Genomic DNA, 16,494 nt, shown 5'->3' with positions numbered 1-16,494 from the left:
ATCACCCATCTTCATTTACCAACTTCTACAATCTCTCCATTTGAGAAGAAGCTTCGGCGTGACACAGATGCTGCTGTGTGTCGGAGAGTCACGTCTCTTTGACTGACATCTCTTCACTCAAGCAACAAACAACAAAACACTCGACCGTACTCATTTAAAAGAGGCGACTCGGTGAGGGCTACGGCCCGGACGGAGAGGAAGGATGTGATATACAGAGGAAGGGAGAGACTGAGCGAGAGGCAGAAAGAGCAGGGAGGGCGAAAAGAAGAAAACAAAGAACAAAGAATCGAAGTAAAGAAGAGAAAAGAAAGTCAAATGTCATTAAAACGGATACCACGTTGCACAATTTGACTGGGCTGCCTTGGCTTTAGTCATAGCTAAGTGAACAGAGAATGGTGGCGTGCATGAATTGTTCTACTGCTGCGACTAATAGCAAAATCACTGCAGTGTAAAATAGAAATTTCAGACTTGATTAATTTATGTATTTATGGACGAGGCATTTTATTTCCCTGGGATAATTTTGTTATGCATGTTGCTGCACCCTAAAATTGGCCTGAGTACTGCAAGATACCGAAATCTAGCCTGAGCAGTTATTTCACACAAAAGGAGAGGACTCTGGAGCAGAGAGTTTGGCATTACTGTGAAGGAGTCGGCAGCTCTTCTGGTGATGCAAAGCCAGAACAATGTCAGCAGTGAAGGGTGACTACCTCTGACAATGTCCCTTGAGATTTAGGAGTCAGAGGAAGAATTTTTCTGGCTCCGAGATTCTCACCACTGTGTCTATAGGCAGTTAGAGGGAAGTCAAGGCAGGGGCGTAGATGTGATGAGACAAATGGGACACTGAAAGCACTGGTTTAACTCCCGACTCGGTTTGAGTGTGAGATCTGAGCACTTGGCCTAAAGATGAGCTGAAAAGAGTCCTTGCCTCACCCCCAATTTGCCTCTGTAAACTGCTTAGCTGGTCAGTAGCAAGCTGAGCTGGAAAAAAGTCCAGAGTTTAAAAATCAGCACATTTCACTTTTCTTCCTTTTCTACATATAAGTTATACAGTAAGCACATATGGTGCTTCACACGTTTATTAGATAGACCACCTTTCATAATACTTAGAAATCTGTAGAAAAAGAACAAGTTTAAAGATAAAAATTACTGAATTCAACATTTTTTTATACCCAAACTTGAGCCGGCACACTGGACTTCTTTAAAATTCAGAATCAGAATATTTTATTAACCCCTAAGGATGTGATGTATTTCAATCATTAAAACCAAATCTGCTGTTCAGTAAACAACTGGAGTTTGGCAAATCCATTGAAAAATATTAACTGTATTTGTATTTCAGCATTAAAGCACCTGTGCATACTGGTGGATAAACAATTATGTTTACAAACGTATGAGTTCAAAGTGTGAAAAAAAGTAATGACCCAAAAATATATCTCTCTATATTTTTCAGTGGCCCTACTCCCGTTCCATAATCTAGTCAAGTTTTGTCCCGACAGATTAAATTACTAATCTATCCCATTTAAATCCACACTGCAGTAAGATACAGAATACAGAATTGCTGATTATTTAACATATTCTGCTTTTTTACTGATAACTTACGCTGACTCTGTGCGAGCACTTATCAAACAGCAGCGATACGAGCTCATGTCAGAGGTGGCGAAGATGTGCGGAGCGTGAGGCTGAGCCTTACCCTCTATGGGAGCTAGGATGACACGTGAGTGGTCGTAGGCGATGACGTTGGCGTAACGATTCTTGGGTTTGTTCACCTCCAGGTTGGAGTGCTCCCAGGTGAACTGCTGGCCTGGATCAATAGACTGACGGGGGTGCAGAGACAGGCAGAACATGCACACATAAGGAAGCAATCAAAAGGAGCCACGAGAGAAGCTGAGTAATAACAATACAACCTCCGTGCTATCACAGAAAGAAGAGTGGAAGACGGGGGAGGGAGAGATTGAAAGGTTGATTTCCCTGAGAGAAAGAAGAACACGGTATCATAACAATCTGCACGCCGACTGGTTCTAATACAGCAGCCGCACGCGGTACTTTATCAAGATCATTAATGCGGCGGGGGTGCGTAATGACAAATAACAATATTGATAAAGGCGGCGGCTCTTCCCCCTTTGACAGGAGACTCGTGGAATGAGCCTTGACACTTGGGTGGAAGACAAATTCAGCCGTCTCTTTAAAAATACGAGAATTCTAGATAACTATTCCGCTCCCTCGCCAGGATAATTAAGTATTCCATTATGAGCCGATGTTTGCTCATAGGCGTCTGGTGCTGTGTTGGCATGGGGATGGAGGCTTGAATGATATTTGCAGTTGAGGCTGGAGAGAGAGAGAGAGAGAGAGACTGAAGCTGAAACTGAGTCCAATTGGAAACCTAATCTAACATGCAATCAGCACGCAATCATTACAGCAATGAGAGATTCCCTCTGTTTTAGCCTCATCTGGCTTTTTTCCCCCTTCTCTATCATTTTTCAACATCCCCGTTTTCCTTATCAGCACGGCTCCATCTTCAAACTCTTCCACTTTTTTAAATCTACTGTCTTCTCTCTGAAGTTTACTATTAAAGAGTCCTCCACCTCTCCTACTCTCTATATTTTTCCTTTCAGATCATCTTATGACTGGCTAAGTGTGTGTATTCATGTCTGCATAAAAAGATTGGGGTCATTTCTGTCTTAAAAAAATAAAAAATCTCAATATTTTTTTCCTCCTGTATCTGAGGTTCGACTAGCGGACGAACTCTCCTTTCCAGCACCCTGGCATAGACTTTCCCAGGGTGGCTGAGGAGTGTGATCCCCCTGTAGTTGGAACACACCCTCCTGTCCCCCTTCTTAAAAATGGGGACTACCACCCCGGTCTGCCAGTCCAGGGGTACTGCCCCTGATCTCCACGCAGCCAGGACAGCCCTACAACGTCCAGAGCCTTCAGGAACTCGAGGCGGACCTCATCCACACCAGGGGCTCTGCCACCAAGGAGTTGTTTAACTGCCTTAGTGACCTCGCCCCCAGAAATTGGCAGGTCATCCCCCTCATCCCCAGACTCCTCCTCGGAAGATGTGTCAGTGGGATTAAGGAGGTCCTCGAAGTACTCCTTCCACCGCCCGACAATTTTCTCAGTTGAAGTCAGCAGCGCTCCGCCAGCACTATACACAGTGCAGGTAGAGCACCGCTTTCCCCTCCTGAGACGCCTGACGGTTTGCCAGAATCTCTTCGAGGCAGTCTGAAAGTCTTTTTCCATGGCCTCTCTGAACTCCTCCCACACCCGAGTTTTTGCTTCAGCCACTGCCCGAGCCGCATTCCGCTTGGTCTGTCGGTACCTGTCAGCTGCCTCCGACGTCCCACAGGCTAACCAAGCCCGATAGGACTCCTTCTTCAGCCTGGTGGCTCCCTTCACCTCTGGTGTCCAGCATTTGGTTTGGGGGTTAGCACCACGGCAGGCACCAACCACCTTGCAGCCGCAGCTCAATGCAGCAGCTTTGGCAATGGAGATGCTGAACATGGTCCATTCGGACTCAATGTCCCCAGTCTCCCTCGGAATGCTGTTGAAGCTCTGCCGGAGGTGTGCGTTGAATATCTCGCGGACCGGGGCCTCTGCTAGGCGTTCCCAGCACACCCTCACTACACGTTTAGGTGCACTGGGTCTGTCCAGCGTCCTCCCCTGCCACCTGATCCAACTCACCACCAGGTGGTGATCAGTTGACAGCTCAGCCCCTCTCTTTACCCGAGTGTCCAGAACATATGGTCGCAGGTCTGGTGATACGATTACAAAATCAATCATCGACCTGCGGCCTAGAGCATCCTGGTGCCACGTGCACTTATGGACACTCTTATGTTCAAACAACGTGTTTGTTATGGCCAAACTGTGATTTGCACAGACGTCCAATAACAAAACACGGCTTGGGTTCAGATCAGGGAGGTCGTTCCTCCCAGTCACGCCCCTCCAGGTCTCGCTGTCGTTACCCACGTGAGCATTGAAGTCTCCCAGTAGGACAACAGAGTCTCCAGGTGGAGCACCTTCCAGCACCCCACCCAGGGACGCTAAGAAGGCTGAACTGCCACTCGGCGCATAAGCGCAGATGACAGCCAGGACCCGTTCCCTGACCCTAAGGCGCAGGGAACAAACCCTCTCATCTCTCATCCACCGGGAAGAACCCCAACGTACAGGCAGCAAGCCGAGGGGATATTAGAATACCCACCCCAGCCCGCCGCCTCTCACCAGGGGCAACTCCAGACTGAGACAGAGTCCAGCACCTCTCCAGGAGACATGCGTAGAGTTGAGCCCGACTATATCTAGCCGGTACCTCTCAACCTCACGCACTAACTCGGACTCCTTCCCCACCAGAGAGGTGACATTCCATGTCCCAATTGCCAGTCTTGGTAGCCGGGGATCAGTCCGCCAGGGCCTCTGCTCCTGGCCGCCGCCCGGCACACAATGCACCCGACCCCTACGGCGCCTCCTGCGGGTGGTGGGCCTGCGGGAGGATGGGCCCATGGACTAAGGCCCAGCCACCAGACGCTCACCCTCGGGCACCCTCCCCGGGCCTGGCTCTAGGGCGGGGCCCCGGTAACCCTATCCCGGGCAGGGTAAACTGTTCCCTCGATGTTTTCCTCATAAGGGTCTTCTGAATCACTCTTTTTCTGGTCCCTCACCCAGGACCAATTTGCCATGGGAGACCCTACTAGGGGGCAAAAGCCCCCGGGCAACATAGCCCCTGGGATCCCTGGGACACACAAACCCCTCCACCACGATAAGGTAGCGATTCATGGAGATTCACCTCAGATACAGGAGGAACAATGCTGTTTTCGTCCTGGTCGCAGAACACTGGACCAGCTCTTTATCCTCTCAAGGATACTTGAGGGCACATGCCCAACCAGTCTACATGTGTTTTGTGGACTTGGAGAAGGCATTCGACCATGTCCCTCGGGGTGTCCTGTGGGAGGTGCTACGGGAGTATAGGGTGTCTGGCCCATTGCTACGGGCCATTCAATCCCTATACAACCATTGCAAGTGCTTGGTTCGCATTGCCGGCAATAAGTCGGACTTGTTCCTGGTGGGTGATGGGCTCCGCCAGGGCTGCCCTTTGTCACCGATTCTGTTCATCATTTTTATGGACAGGATTTCTAGGCGCAGCCAAGTGGCGGAGGGCTTTCACTTGGGTGGTCTCAGAATCTCATCTCTGCTTTTCGCAGATGATGTGGTCCTGTTGGCTTCATCGGGTGATGGCCTCCAGCTCGCACTGGAACGGTTCGCAGCTGAGTGTGAAGCAGCGGGAATAAGGATCAGCACCTCCAAATCTGAGGCCATGGTTCTCAGCCGGAAAAGAGTGGAGTGCCCGCTCCGGGTCGGGGATGACTTCCTGCCCCAAGTGGAGGAGTTCAAGTATCTCGGGGTCTTGTTCACGAGTGATGGGAGAAGGGAGCCGGAGATTGACAGACGGATTGGTGCTGTGGCCGCAGTGATGCGGACGCTGCACCAGTCCGTCGTGGTGAAGAGAGAGCTGAGTGTAAAAGCGAAGCTCTCAATTTACCTTTCTATCTACGTCCCTACCCTCACCTATGGCTACGAGCTGTGGGTAGGGACCGAAAGAACGAGATCGCGGATACAAGCGGCAGAAATGAGCTTTCTCCGAAGGGTGGCTGGCCTCTCCCTTAGAGATAGGGTGAGAAGTTCAGCCACCCGGGAGGGGGTCAGAGTAGAGCCGCTGCTCCTCCACATCGAAAGGAGCCAGCTGAGGTGGTTCGGGCATCTGACAAGGATGCCTCCTGGATGAGGTGTTCCGGGCATGTCCCACCGGGAGGAGGCCCCGGGGCAGACCCAAGACACGCTGGCGAGATTATATCTCTCAGCTGGCCTGGGACGCCTTGGATAAGCTAGAGGAGGTGGCTGGGGAGAGGGAGGTCTGGGCTTCTCTGCTTAGGCTGCTGCCCCCGCGACACAGCACCGGATAATGCGGAAGAAGATGGATGGATGGAATATTTTTTTCCACAAATGACATTTAAGGAATTTGTACATTTAAAAAATCGGCAGAATATTTTCTCTCGTAAAACTAGAATTTCTCCCCATTTCGCCTTATTTTTTTCCGTGATGATGGCTGAAGATGAATGACAGCTCGTGTCCACGCGACAGGCTTGGCAGAACGACGCCTCTTGAACGCCTGACAGCAGACAGATAAACTCTGCGACTTCAGTATCATTACGCAGAGCCGCGGTTCGCCTTCCTCGCTTCCGTTTGTGCTTGAGATTATCTTCTCTTCATCTCCACTCTCCCGCTTTCTCTCCCCTCACTGAATCCTCATCATTAACCAAAACTTCTCCACCTCATCTCTCTCTCCCTTCTCTCCTCTCTGCCCTCTTCCCCTCCATTTTTTCCTCCACTCGCACATCCCGCCTGGCTAAAAACCAATCAGTCAAAGCCCTGTAGAGCTGTGCTTGGCAAGCCGGGGCGCCGGCACGAGCAGCCATTCATCAAGAAAATAACAAAATTAAAATTACACTTCTCTATTTAATTTGGTCATTTATTTTTCCTGGGGGGTGGTTGTGCGAAAGGGGCAGGCGGACCGAGGGAGAGAAGACAGAGATGAGCCGGTGGTTTAAGGCTCTCTCAAAACCAAGTAATTAGAAGTTGAAGTTGCAGCAAAGCGTCAACTTTGGCGTCACGTTTCTCGTCTCTCTCTTCCCCCGCAGAACGGAACAAGCTTGTCCATTTGGTATATAGCCCGGATGTGGATTTATGAATAATAGATACCCAAGAAATACAGGATTGCTATTAGAAGTCGTTATCCGCCAACATCCACCAGCGGGCATGACGACGGCAATCTGTGCTGGTGTACCCGCTTCCCACCTTAGCCTGGTGTGCAGCGAGATGACAGGCACAGTGATTTAGGGATGGTGGGGAGGGGATATTGCTTGTATGCAAACGAGAGCTGATTCAGCGCTCCTGATTTCTAATCAACTCTGGTGTCATTTATAACCGCTGCGGTCTCAGAGCTCAGACAGCTCAGTTATCCCCTCTGCACACAAACATACACACACTCCCACACATACCATGTTAAAGCCTGAGTGCCAGTGTGCGCTTTTCCCAAAATCACATTAGCAGAGGTCTTTCTTTGCTATGTGGAGGCTGCTAATGTATGTGATACTTGTTGTAAACACCGTAATTGCTCAAGTACCACCAGCTACAACACGCACATACGCAAAACAAGCAGAAAAGAAAGAATTCAAAAGAAAAAGCATGCGACAATAGAGCATACCGGATGAGACTGCCCTTTTTTTTCCCCCAATGAAAACACAATTGGACAGAAACCAACACTATAAGGCAACTTTTACGTTTGAATCGTTGGCCCACCCACCTCATATTCCTGGGAGAGTTTGAGGTTGTCGTTGGCCTTGAGAAGTTCTGTGTGTTCAGCCAGCTCTGAGATAGGGATAGGAGGATGATTCATCATACCTGCTCGCCAAAAACATAGAGAGACATTCCACACAAGGGAAGAAAGGAAAGAAAGTGTATCAGTACAGCACACGGGACACTGGTTCTAAACATTCACACATGCCATTTAAAGTACAGGTAACTTGTTTTTTTGATCTTTGCTTAAATAACGAGAGACAATGGGTTTTAGTGATGAGGAAGCTTGAGCAGGACATCGTGAATGTTACACACAGTAGAAAAAAAAGCAAAAAAAAAAAATGTGCTGACTGGTGATGTTATACGCACTTGATTGGACCAGGCCAGAGCTCAAAAATAGCCAAGTTTATCTTGCAGGGCTGATTGATTATTTGCCAGAAAGGGTTGTGTTATACACCCGCTGACCAAATTGTAATTATTCCCACTACGATCACGATGCTGACGGACAGGCGGACCAATAGGAACAAAAAGTTGCAGAGCGTAGCCAGTTATGGCTCAAACATTCAGAGGCATCAATAACTGTGATAGCTTGGGAAATTAGTTTAAAGTGACATAAGAGGAACAATAAAAGGTTTTGATGGAGAGATCAGACGAGGAGCCCCACAAACCCATTTTGGTCTTTCAATCAACAGAATGCTCATGTTGACAAAATTGCCTTGAACTCCTCATTAGAGACAATCAAAAGTAACATTTGCTTTCAGCTCGACTGCGATCAACAAGAGATGATTTGAATAAAAACCTCACAACTCGATGGGAATACTGTTGAGTCGTTGAATGGTCTCGATCAAGTAGGACATTTCAAATTTAAGTTGACTTAGTTGTTTTTCACTAGCTATACATGGATACCACGGTGTTAGCGCAGCCTTAATCTGCAGTGCTCTGTTTGTGCAGCATTGTTAGCACGGCGACCACTTTTTACTGCTGCCTCTATAAAAATCTGCTTATTCTAGAATCGAGCCCTGACCTGGGGGGCTTATAGGAAGGGAGGTGTGAGAGGGATCAGAAGGTTTAGGAGTGTGAATGATGCTGAGTGACACAGTGAGCTGCTCCATTTCAGCTTGCTAGTGCAAAGCAAGCAAGATAGCCTTTTCCTTCATCTGCCGCTTTGCTCGGCATTAGCCGAACACTATCTCAAGGATGAATACCCCTACGGTACCTTCCAATACCAAAAACAGGCAGTCCAACATACACTTCCACCGCTCCCCAAAAATCCTACTGCTTTTTATCCCAAGGCATTCACTAAAAGTACAAGCTTTTTTAAATGGGTGGGGAAAATTGTTTTTTTTTTCCCTCCTTGCTTCAATATCCACTGAATATTGTGTTGCAGCTACTATAATATTATCAGCACTGCTGTGCACTCCAGTCGCTAATCCATTTAGAAGCATAATGCTGAGGCCATGTAATGGAATATGGCGCAACTGTAGATTGTGGCTCTGTCCCTGCACGCCGACTGGCAATACTTAGCACTGCCATATTTTTAAACACGAGGCCTCTTTTCCTGCAGAGCATTGAGGTCAAAAGTCAACAAAATGTTGACACCACCTCAGAAAAATTCAGGGTTAATTGGGCATGCAAATCGGCATAATCACATTAACCATCCTTAACTTTCCCTTTTAAACGATGCTTAATACCCCCCTCCAATGTCACGGGGGGTCACCCGTGTTTTGTTGCGCTTAAGAGGGGGTATGGGGGGGTGGGACCCAACTCTCTGTGCTGACAGTATTCATTAGTGATGGTAATTTATTTTACACTGATATAACAATGTGGCAGTCTCAAGTACATAAAGATTACAATGTACACATGAGACAAATGGACGCCGTGGCATCTTCTGGGCACGGACACGGACATGCCGTATTAACAGTCTACTTTACAAAAAATGCAAACCACTTAAATGACAAACTTAATAGTTTCCCCCTATTCTTAAAGCCCATGTTGAGTTTGTGTTTCAATTAAGCATGTTAATTGCAAACCTTAAGGAAACCTTGTCGGGTAATAGCAGAACTGTTTGTTTATTCATACTTGAGTTTTCTCAGTGAGATAACAAAGCTCTGCGGCGGCGCTTTGGAATGAGCCGAGGTTATTAACGGCTTCTGCTGTAAGAATTCATTACGATGGATATCAAGGAAGGAGAAAAAAAAGGAAAAAGAAGATGAAAAATGAAATTTGGTTGTCAGTTTACTAGCCTCGCTTTCAAAGGGAAGCACTATCAGACGCTATGAGTGAAATAAGTAAATGCGTGTTCAAACGAGGGGCCCTTACTTCTCCTTGGGAAAACAAGAGCAAGAGGTTGTTTGAGGGGAGATCAAAGAATGTTTGTGTTGGGGTTTGTGTGCGCGTGGTGTGTGTAGTTTTCTCTGCATGTGCACGTATCTCAATTTGTGTGTGTGTGTTATCCTTTTACAGTTTTTCTTAAAAAAAAAAAAAGTGACCAGGGCATTTGTTTACCTCAACTGGAGGAGGTAAGAAGCACTTATTTGCAGAAGGCTTATATAAGAGCCTGATGCAAATATGCAATTCAATTTGTTTGATCAGCATAATTAGTACTGTTTGCTTTTTGATGCCTCATTTTGCTAATAAAATATAATATAAACTACGTGCTTTATGCTCCAAACAAATGAATCTACCACACCTGAAGGCGCGCTGCAATGTTATTTCCCAGAAAATATTTAGCTTCTAAGCTAGACTTGACTGTTAAGTTTACCCAAGCAAAGTCAATCAAGGGCGAATTGCTATTCTTTCTTAACCTAACTCTGAAGCAGTCAGCCCCCTCTCTCCCACAACCCTCATTCTCAAAGCTTTTTTCCCCCCCTATCTATCCACTATCCTATTTTTCTCCCGCTGTAATCAACATAGTGATTAGTAAACACACGTCACAAAAAAACATCTAATTACACACTTCCAGTCTCCTGATCTGCAGTCGATATGCCTGAGAAATATAATCATTCTTTTTGAAAAGCCAAGCCGGTCTTTCCAAAAGCCTATTTATGATGTCGTGTATCTCCATTTTAAAGAGTCGACGTCTGCCTGTGGATAAGCAAAGAAAATAAAGAGGGAAAACTGGGGGAAGAGTAAAAACCAGAAACTCCTTTTTTTCTTTCGGGTGATTCTTTTGCGGTGAGCAGGAGAGGGGGTGATCAAATGTCGAGCCATTGTTTGCCACTGCTTTAATTAATTCTGCTTGTTATCTCTGAGCACAGAAAAAGACCCCGTTGGTTCAGAATGGAAATGGAGCAGTGGTGGTGAAGGAGGAGGGAGATGGGAGAACAACAGCTTGGAGGTAAGGATTGGGAGGAAGAGAAAAAGGAATAACACAAGTTGTATTTGGAAAAAAAACCTCCACTTATTAACCAGCTATACATGAGCGGAAGTGTTCGCACAGGTTATTTATGCATGGTAGATTAATGCACAGCCAACAGCCCGAGTGAATATTGTGATCCAATTAAAGGAAAAAAAAACACCCTAGTGGACCAATAGAAACAAACATAAAATTAATTAGTGCTCAAATTTTGCTGCATCATGTGAAAAAACAAACAAATGCAAATGATGTATTTGGAAATTGAGGCAAGCGGTGCTCAAATACCTAAAACAAAATAAAACACACACACACACACACACACACACACACAAAAACCATACGTATATAAAGAAAGCTGGTACGCAAACTCTGAGAGCATAGTGACTAACTTTCATAGTCAAAATCTGCTTCACTCTGAGGACTGCTTAGACCAGAATCTGTAAAGGACAGCAGACATAAGGGAAATGGTTTCAAAAAGGCTGTAATGCAACACAAAATGCCATGTTAACAGAAAATATGAAATGTGCAACATAACACAAGGGCATGAAGTAAAACACAAGGGTAATATTACCTCAGTTCATCCCACAGGGTGGCCTAAATTATGTTATTTCAGTTTCAGGCCAAACTGACACACAGACATGATAAAGTAGGGCAAACATTTCCAAATCTTAACACAACTTCCCGTCCACCACCAAATACCAGTCAGTGCCAGATTCCCACTTGGGGGGCGACTGGTTGGCTGAGGGTGTCAGCCTCTGTGGGCCCACGGAAAAATTCCGTCTGCCAACCCCCATATCAGCGGCTATAGAGATCAGCGATAAGATAATTGATTTGCTATATTTAAGCCTTCATAAACAGCAGTTGGAAAGGCCCCATCCAGAGGACTGTGAGGAAGACAGAGAAGGGAAAAACAGCTTATGTTTGCTGGTGAAAACTAACTCTGAAAGGTTCCTTTGTTTGTGGCTTCGTGCCAAAGCACCCGGAGTGAAAGGTGTGGAAAAGTGTCCGCATTCTTGGCTGACAGCTGTGGAGCCGGAGCTGATGGGAGTCGGAGCTCCGAGGAGGGTGGTGACGGTTCAAAATCTTATCTGCTCCAGAGTAGAAGTCCTCCGGGGCTCCAGCCGGCCGATATTACGTCCGGGTAGACACAGGTGTCCCCAACCGTTCAAGCAGAAAGGAGCCATCTGTGACAGCATTAACAGGACATGTGGCTAAGAGATGGCATGTGATGGGATGTGTCCAACCTGCCCATCAAGCAAAGAAAAATAGATTTTGCACAGGCTGAAAGCTGTCATCAGAGTGATAGGGTCGATCGCGTGATACAAAGATGGCAAGTTTTATCCAACTGAATCGAGATATTATGTTCAGCTTCACGTGTAAGAAGTGAGAAATTAATGTAACGGAAACAAGATTAGAAGACTTACAGGCTAAAGCGGGATTTTATTATTAACAAAAACAAACAGTTACGCTTGAGTCTCCAAAATATAGCTGCAAAAACAAGCATTCATGGCTTTACATTTTTTTGGACGTCTATAGGAGAGAAGACGTCACTGCAGTGATGCAAAAGGAGCGCAGTGAGATGAAGACATTGAACATCCCCCTCTCCCTAATTGATTTGTGACAATGACTAATTAAACCTAGTGGGTGGTGCTCTGAACCGCTGTCTCTAAACGTCATTCATCACAGCATGAAGAAAGTACAGGCATGTCTGATTATGTTCATATGGAAGTGTGTATTATGTGTGTGTTTCCACAGAACTGTGAATGGGAGGACTTGGCCGTTCAAGTTGTTGCAAGAAAATGTTTAGTAACGGTGACGTGAGAGTGATGCTTCTTTTGTAGATAAATATAGTGAAGAACATATGTATTATTTTATATGCTGTATGCAGAGGTTTTCTTTTGTTACATATTTGTCACACTCGCACGTTCTAGATAACCAAATGAATTTCAATATTAGACAAATATGTGAGAAAGGAATTGCACCCCCACAAAACCTTGATAGATCATAAATTTACTGTGAATAACCACAGTTTTGGAAAGCTGATTTCAGTTTCAACAGCCACAACGAGACTTGATTACTGCTAGACATGCTGAATCAATAAATCCCTTAAAAAGAACTTGTCTGACAAAGTGAGGTAGGCTAAAAGATCTGAAAAAGCAACACATCGTGCCAGGGTTTAAAGAAACAACTGAGAAACAAAGCCATTGGCATCTATCAGTCTGGAAAGGGTTACGAAGCTATTTCTAAGGCTTCGTGACTCCAGTGAACCACAATGAGAGCCATTATCCACAAATGGAGAAAACAGAGCGAAGTGTCCCAGAAGCGACTGGCTCACCAAAATTACTCTAAGAGCGCAGTGACGACTCATCCAGGAAGTCACAAAAGAACTCAACATCTAATTTGCACCTTCATTGCCTCACTTGCCCAAATTAAGGACAGTGTTCATTATTCAACATTATAAAAGAGACTGGGCAAAAATAGCATCCATAATGAACATTCTGAACAAAAAGAAACAGGCCTGTCTCACATTTGCCCAAAAAAATCTTGATGAAGACTTTTGGGAAAATATTCTGTGGACTAACGAGACAAAACGTGAACTTTTTGGGAAGTCTGAGTCGCGTAATGTCTGGTGTAAAGCTAGCACAGCGTTTCATAAAAAGAACATAACACCTACAGTCAAACATGGTAGTGGTAGTGTGATGGTCTGGGGCTGCGTTTGCTGCAAGATTGTTTTTGATTTTCCATTAAATGGAAAAGTTCAACCGCTGCTGACATCAAGAGCATTGCACGGTCATGTCGATGCAAGAGATGCCAAGCTAAGTCCAATCAGCACGGGGTGCCCGGTACAAGCCTTTTTGGCCACTTTTTAGCACCTTCACGTTAAAGTTGTGATCATTTCCATCAGCAACCTAATGACTAAACAGCAGCTTTAAAAAGAGAAGAGTCCACAGTTTCCAAGACCCAAGATGGAATACAAGTTTAGGATCACGACCAGGAGCAGGGTTGCTGTTTATTTTTTCCAAAATTTACTGGGTTGTGTGCTGAGTTCAACTTCTACTCATGATGGGTCTAATGGAAGACATTGAGTGCAAAGGTCCTGAAATGTGGCACAATTACAATTGAGTGCTACATCAGGACATCAGGGCTGCAGCAGCAGAGCAGTGTGATGCACTGAAGAATGCGTTCAGAAAGTGTTCCAAGCATGGCGGCTGCATTGGAGGCAGTGTGTCACAGCCAAAGGACTTTAGATAACGCTGAGGGATGGTGGTCAAATTCAAATCATGTTGCCGCAGTCACAGAACATTTTGATCATACCCCATATGACCCTCGGGAAATCAAACTCATCACATGAAAATGTTTATTATAAGTACATTTAATTATTTCTTTATTGCTAGTTGGAGTGTTGTGATAATCACTAACTGTTGTAGGAAAAAAGCTTTCTAACTTTAATATAAAGAAGAGCAGAAAAAGAATAAAACGATGAAGAAAAAAAAGCGAGCACTCTGGGCGAAAGGGAGGACTTAGCTGCAGATAGACAGTAGATATCCACCGAGTCGTGATGCTTCATTACTTTGGCCCCATTTGCCAATTAAACCCTAGGCACAATGGAAGATAATGACAAAACAAGTCACTCTGTGCCCCAAGGAGTTATGGGATGTCATTGTGAGGCTGTCATATCACCTACAGGCTTTTAAGCATACATGGACAGGCGTGCACAAACACACAAGATGTGCACACTCTCTCTGAAACATGATGCCTGTTGGAAGGCTAATCAAAAACATATTTTATGTTCCTCAGCACTAGGGGTCAGCGAGCACACATTGCCGATACGGCATATGCTCGGCTGGATTTGAGAGAGCTTGGATAACTGCACGGGGAGTATGCTCATTTGAACAATGATCGCTATTAGCTGATGGGGATGTTCACAAATGCTCACCGGCCCACTTAATTGGGCTAAAATGTCCATTTAAATTAAATTCCCCGGGTGCGGAGATAACGACAGCGCCCAATTCTGCGGAACAACGGCGAGGCTGTGGAATGAGAATGCTCGTCGAGTATAAAGACAAGTCTTAACATATACTGGTGACTGTTGTATAAAAGAGAGCAAGCATTTGTAATGAGAGTGACTATTATTGAAGGAAGGCTGAAGGACAGCGGTAAGCACAGGAGAAAATCTCAAAACGTAAGAGCGGCCACTATAACATTGTGGTTACAGAAACCTCTGATAGGACTCTGAATGCCAAGCAAGATAAAGATGGGAACAGTAGCATTTCTCTGTAAGTGTCTCTGTGAGTCTCCTTGCTTCTCTGTCCTCTGATGTAAAGAAATCTCTCTTTCCTTCGAAGATACAAACTCAAGGCGGCATGTCCGGGCTGAAGAGAAATGCTTTATTTTGAAATCTGAGCCTTTTGATGGAGCAGAGACTGGCCATGGATGACAGATGGATGGCCAAAAAAACATCTCGGCTCGAAGACAGAAAGACGGCAGGCAAAAAAATAAATGAAGAAATAAAAGAAAAGAAACAAGCAGAAACTAGGTTGGGTGTGTTTATTCCACTTATAGAGAATTGTCTCCCTTATTAGCTGTTTGCTTGGACCAATCTGTACAAAGGCTACTTAGATACATAGCGAGCTTTTATGCTGGAAGGTAACTGTCCGACAGATGTGCCAACTGCATTTTTTTTTTTTTGCAAACCACAACTTGTAACTGGACACTGAAACTTAACTAAAACAAAGACAGCATAAGAAAAACACTTCCACTGCAGCTAAGACCAGAGTCAACAATCCGTAGATGTCAGTGTGGTCAAATCACAGGAGGCTTGATGATAAAAAAAAGGCAAACAAACAGAAAATCAGTCTGAAAGCCAGGGGGAAGATGTCAGAAAGCTATGGCTGGAGAAACCAGACTTTAGCGCAGATGATCATCAGAAATAAAGCAAGGCAAGGCAAGTTTATTTATATAGCACAATTCAACAGCAAGGTGATTCAAAGTGCTTTACAGAAACATTAAAAAAACAAACAAATAAAAAGCATAATTTAAAATGAAAAAAAAAAAAAAGGAACAGTAGATAAAATCAGTAGTTAGAATGTAAGTTTTGAAATTTAAGCTTAAAAGTAAAACAGTGCGGATTTGGTGCTTTATTCAAATGCAGCTGAGATGAGTCTTCAACCTGGATTTAAATAAACTGAGTGTTTCAGCTGATCTGAGGCTTTCTGGGAGTTTGTTCCAGATATATGGAGCACAAAAGCTGAATGCAGCTTCTCCGTGTCTGGTTCTGACTCTGGGAACTGATAAAAAACCGGATCCAGATGACCTGAGGGATCTGGAAGGTTCATACTGGGTCAGGAGGTCACTGATGTATTTTGGTCCTAAACCATTCAGAGCTTTATAGACCAGCATCAGAACTTTAAAGTCTATCCTCTGACGGACAGGCAGCCAGTGTAAAGACCTCAGAGCTGGACTGATGTGGTCCACTTTTTTGGTCTTAGTGAGGACTCGAGCAGCAGAGTTCTGAATGAGCTGTAGTTGTCTGACTGATTTTTTAGGTAGACCTGTAAAGATGCTGTTACAGTAATCAAGCCTACTAAAGATGAATGCATGGACTAGTTTTTCCAGGTCCTGTTGAGACATCAGATCTTTTATCCTTGAAATATTCTTGAGGTGATAGTAAGCTGACTTTGTTATTGTCTTAATGTGTTTTTCTAAGTTTAGGTCTGCATCCATCACTACACCTAAACTTCTCGCCTGGTTGGTGGTTTTTAGGTGTATAGATTGAAGTTCTCTGGTGACCTGTAATC

General features: G+C 45.1%; 1 protein-coding gene across 17 annotated transcripts in view; it reads right to left on the bottom strand.

Annotated features, from left to right (window-relative positions):
* ptprsa (protein tyrosine phosphatase receptor type Sa) overlaps positions 1-16,494 on the bottom strand; it is a 233,836-nt gene that overhangs the window by 25,324 nt on the left and 192,018 nt on the right. For 10 of the 17 annotated variants that reach the window (XM_063495076.1, XM_063495088.1, XM_063495075.1 and 7 more), the window contains 3 exons: positions 11,086-11,133; positions 7,349-7,446; positions 1,688-1,811 (listed from right to left, as the gene is read on the bottom strand). In XM_063495076.1, coding sequence (XP_063351146.1) covers positions 1,688-1,811; positions 7,349-7,446; positions 11,086-11,133 — 270 coding nt within the window. The remainder of the gene's footprint in view (positions 1-1,687; positions 1,812-7,348; positions 7,447-11,085; positions 11,134-16,494) is intronic. The other 7 variants (XM_063495082.1, XM_063495083.1, XM_063495090.1 and 4 more) reach the window with 1 other exon arrangement.

Source organism: Pelmatolapia mariae, linkage group LG15, assembly GCF_036321145.2.
Source record: "Pelmatolapia mariae isolate MD_Pm_ZW linkage group LG15, Pm_UMD_F_2, whole genome shotgun sequence".
Lineage (NCBI taxonomy): Eukaryota > Metazoa > Chordata > Actinopteri > Cichliformes > Cichlidae > Pelmatolapia > Pelmatolapia mariae.
Note: the sequence above shows the minus strand (reverse complement) of the source record. Positions and strands in the feature narration are given on the sequence as shown.